Source organism: Nannobrachium achirus (genome assembly GCF_963921795.1).
Source record: "Nannobrachium achirus genome assembly, chromosome: 14".
Classification (NCBI taxonomy): Eukaryota; Metazoa; Chordata; class Actinopteri; order Myctophiformes; family Myctophidae; genus Nannobrachium; species Nannobrachium achirus.
The window spans coordinates 48,607,593-48,612,592 of record NC_137821.1 but is presented as its reverse complement, the minus strand read 5'-3'; the positions used below and the strand labels follow the sequence as shown (position 1 = coordinate 48,612,592).

General features: G+C 42.8%; 1 protein-coding gene across 1 annotated transcript in view; it reads right to left on the bottom strand.

Moving 5' to 3' along the window:
* Positions 1–5,000, bottom strand: part of LOC308298093 (dachshund homolog 2-like) — a gene marked incomplete at its 3' end in the record, with an annotated part of 168,751 nt that overhangs the window by 12,619 nt on the left and 151,132 nt on the right. Inside the window, exon 10 of the mRNA XM_080741650.1 lies at positions 3,902–4,075. Coding sequence (XP_080597776.1) covers positions 3,902–4,075 — 174 coding nt within the window. The remainder of the gene's footprint in view (positions 1–3,901; positions 4,076–5,000) is intronic.

The following is a 5,000-nucleotide window of genomic DNA, read 5'->3' as shown; positions in this document are numbered from 1 at the left end:
ATGTCCTACCCGACCACATACAGTACCGCTGGCGCTGGGTTCAATCATTAATCTGTTTTTTTTTTTTTTAAACAAAATTCTCCCTTATGACTCATTCATACTCCAGGGTGAGGTGAGTGGCTACTCAGCTTTTGTCGGTCAGTAAAAACAGAGAGATGTGTCAGGATGAGAGATGAGCTGCTACTCACCGTGGTGATGACGTAATGTTGTAGTTTTACTGACTTTAGAAAACTACAACGCAGTGAGTTGCTTCTCACCTCTGACTGGAGTATGAATGAGCCTTTAGTAGGGTTGCAACGGTACTCTGTGTTACTTTACTTGCACACCGATAACACCGTTAAATAAAAAGAAACCGCATCCGCTGCTCTGCTCTGCCCCGAGGAGCGCAGTAGAGATGTGACGTTCGCCAACGATTTTGAACAGCTCTTTTAAATGAACTATGGGATTCGTTTCTCAATCGCGGGAGGCCGGGAGCTGTGAACAGATCCAGAATCAACGGATCATCCATGGGGCGAGGCACAGCCCATCAGACTGCATGATGTCTCGTCCCCACTCGCAGGGCACGTTCCAGGAGACAAGTTGTGGCTTTAATTTATAATGTCACAGCGCATAGGCGGAAAAACAACGATTAGCCAAACAAGAAAACGCAGGGCTGTCGTAACACTAACAGTGTTGTTGCTGTTGTTGTTGTAGCTTGAGGTAGCATTGGCTGCTACTGAGTGCTCACAAGACGACAAGACATGCAATGGTGGTTGAAACGGTGTTACCGATAACCGCGGTGTTGACACGGATGATATTTTCGGTGTTAAAAATCTCATGCCGTTGCAACCCTAGCCTTTAGTCTTCCTACTGTCTGTGTCAGTAAATAGAATCCTAAGCTAAGGTAAGCCCTCCAACCTCCAGACAGATGTGGATGTGTTTCCACTAAGGTATAGACAGGGCCCAGTAGGCAGGCTAGTAAAACGCTTTAAAGGTCTTTTAAGAGCTACTTCAGAGGAAACAGCACATGTAGCAGCAGGTCCTCAAGGCTGATAAAACATGTACAACAACCATGTACCGTTACTGTACTGTACTGTACTGTACAGTACAGTCAGAGCAGACAACTGTGCTGATGTGGACAGACAACAATGCAACGCAGCTTCTAATGACTTTACTACAGTGTGTCTGGCATTTTAATTGTACACAATCACAACAAATGTGTTGTTTTGCTACCCTAGCCGTCGTGTTGACCAGGGGGCCAGTTGTCTGGATTTAAAATGAATTAAACACTGAACTAAAAGTTCCTATGATTGGCCGCTAGTTGCGCTGTTCTGGTACCAAAAAGCAACATGTTCTCCACAGGATTCCATTCATTTCCGCCAAACTTCTACATTTGATTTTCTTACCTTAACCCTCTAAGGCCCGCATTAAGAAATACTTGAAATAAAAAATTGAAAAAAATCAGATGGTGTTGTAGGAGTCCTATTAAGAGGAAAATGTAATGTTTTTTTCAAAAAAATGTTTTTGTAAGATTTTATAGCCATAAATCAAAAATCATAAATCATGCTCTAATTTACATATGGGGGATATTTTTCACAATAATAACATATGTACATGTTCTAGACATTCTAATGATCACCAAAAAAAATAGTACAGGCATTTTACTTAGGTTTTTGTGAGGTATAGCTTCCATGAAAAAGTGAGATGTTGTTCGTCAAAACTCTGGAATTTCAGCGGGTGTGGCGGGTGTGAATGTCAGCCCCTGTGGGGGGTATTTATATGCAAATATTGTGGCCAATGGCATTGTAATACTAAACAATAGAATCCAATGGTGGTGTTTAGGTGGTAGGGGGAGCTAAAATAAAATGATTTAAACCTTTTTTTGGATAAAATACAAACGTTGTAATATTACAACCGTGGGCCTTAGAGGGTTAATAAACATTGTCATAAACACTTTATGGTTCCTGTCGATAGTTTAAAGCCTCGTTTCAATCACCATGATATGCGTTTTGTGAAAATATGGTCCAATTCATGTTATATTTGATGTTAGAACAGGGTATGCTGTAGGAGGGGCTTGTGATTATAGGCTTGTGATGATTCTTCCTTGTGTGCTTTATTTTTGACAGGCTCAACACATTTACCCATGAATCCCTGCGATTGCACGTGACCGTTGGCAGCCAGTAGCATTCCTGGTACCCACAGTAAAACAGTGATGGCGACACCCATACAAAGGGGGGGGAAAAAAAACATTTTCGCAGCATGGAAAATACTGGGTTCCCACCGTCCATATTTTTTACAGTCTATGGTGTTGACCCGAGCTCTGTTCAATTCATGAATCACATCATCGTTTCAAACCGTTTTACTTCACCTCTTCCCTGATAAGGAAGTACAATCAGCGTCTCAATGGGTTTCACACCACGAGTGAGAAGGCTGTGTTGATATGCGCCACTTAAATAGAGGTGGAGTCTCACATCAAAGCAGCCAATCCAAACACAGAGATAAGCCAGAGAGACGTAGACAATTTACAATTTAAGCATTTAGCAGACACTCTTAATCCATAGCGACTTACAATAAGCAATGTAATACATCAATACATCAACTCTCTAGAACTCTTAGACTAGACTTAACAGCACTAGACTTACACAGAAAAATAAGAGTGCCCCAAGAGTTTCTCGCCTAACCTTTCAATCCAGGCTACAGGAGATTCAGTCTACCCCGTCAGTATGTTTTGGGAATTTTGTGACGTGAATTTGTTAGGCCATTGGAAACGTATAAAGTTTACCCACAGCTGTCATCTTTGACAGCATAGTGTAAAGACATTGTTCAAACGATCTGTTGAATGTCACTGACAGCTAATCAAGTCCAACAGGATTTACAGGCCGTCTGGTCCATCTCTCACTTTCAGCAAGTCTATCAAACGTTTAATGTGATGTATGAATGACTGAATTAATTAATGAATGAATTAATGAGACACATACTTCACACAGATTACACACACCCAAAGTGAGTTTGAAAACATGACCAACGACAAAAAAACTCCCATACCTACTGGGAGAAATAAAACAGGCAGATCAGGCAACCTTTTCCCCCCAAAAAGGTTTTAAAACGGGGTGGAGGGGGTGAGCAGCTTCTTGACTAAAGACGCTACTAGGCTGGCGTCTAGGCTAAAAGCGAGCCACAGCCAGCTAGCAGGCGGTAAAAGTTAAGATATATAAAATAATCCACAATGCCGATCATTGAGATCGCAAGTGTAGTGCCATTTTGTAGGTCACCGGAAGAGAATCCATAACTTTGGTTTAAAACATAGGAGCAGAAATACGTTAAAAAGGTTGATAAAGAGTCTATGTGACGGAGCGTCTGACAGAGCGTAATTAAGTGGTAGCGTGCCCAGGATTATTCAACATTTAATCGGCAAGTGCCCATGGCAACCCGCCGTTTTACCTACCTTTGAGGCCCTCCTGGCAAAAAAGTAATCTGAGTAAATGTAATCCAAATATGTCCTGTTTATCACGATAATATTTTCTTTCAGTCAGGAACAATCGCGGGCCACAGTGCTTTTGTAACGGCCGGTAGAAAAGGCCGCGTTTTGAACATGAAGGTGATTTAAACGCTAGATTAGGAGAAAAGATCACTTTTCTGCAGCAGCGTAACATGCATGTCTATCAGGGAGACGTCACTTCCCGGTCACGTGATCTCGCACTGCAATTTGGGAAATGGAGTGTTTTTTGTCACCGCGGTAGCCTGGTACAGTAGCTACAGTACAGTACAGTTTACTATACAACGTGCCAAATGCGTCAACGGGCACACGGAGACATCAAAGAGATCGACGCGTTGACACGTCGTGGACCTCTAATGAGTTAACGTATGTTCTCTCACCCAAAACGTATACATGAATGAATGAATGAATGAATGGATGAGTTACCGGTGTTGCTGTTGTTGTTGTTGGAGGGGTGGAGGGGCTCCGGAGAGGGGGATGAGGAGGACGAGTGTTTGAGAGCGTCCTCCACTCTCTCTCTCCTCTTGGACTCAAACTCCAGCGCCTCCTGGAGCTTCCTCTTAGCTTTCTTCTCCTTCTTCAACCTCTTCTGGATGGATGCTGTGTGTGTGGGGGGGGGGGGGGGAGAGAGAGAGAGAGAGAAAGAGAGAGAGAGAGGGGACATATTCATATAAGTACTGTACGTATATTCACTCTTTCTTCCTTCTTTTTTTTTTTTTTGCTGTCTTTCCAGACAGGCAGTCAGTCAGACAAAGTTCAGTTCACACATTTTAAAATGAACTAGGTCATAATTCCAAATGTTAAACTAAAAGTTCATGGTTCCAAAAATTAACTATAGTTTAGTTTAGCTATTCAAATTATTGACAGCCTATATAGAACCACACACAGCAATTATTTCATCCATTGAACATTGAGGTGCCCACGATGTTTAGGTGCGCACTCTCCCTGCACCCCTTTGCAATGTGAAATGCTAATCCTGTCCCACGTTCTGCTTCTGTCTTGTCATAAAGCTGATAGGCTTTTATTATGAAGGCAAAAGTTACTAAACATCCCACATACTGCAAGTTTCTGCGTGGTCAAAATAGCACAACTTGTCGTGGATGCGACGCGTTGTGAGCTTGTAGATCAGCTACTTTCACTTGCAACATGTCGTATGACGAAGTCAGATAGTCTTTACTTGGCAGACTTGGGTTACTGATGGATGAGGAGGCGATGGATGCAGTGCACACACAGCGCTTCAAAGTGAATGCAAAGAAGACGAGACGACGCACGACCGGGAGCGGTGCGAGCAGACCCAACGAGCGCCGTTCACAATGCCAGAATGAAGGCGTTCATCTAGCGCAGTGGTTCTCAACCTTTTCAGGCCGCGACAGCGCGACACCCAAAATAATCATATTTGAACTGGATTTGAACCCCATGTTTGAACCCCATGACAAGACAGACCCCCTTGGAATTGTAGTTGGCATTATACTGTATTTTGTTTGACTCTGCCTATTTCATTGTGAAAATAGCATATCTACATGCT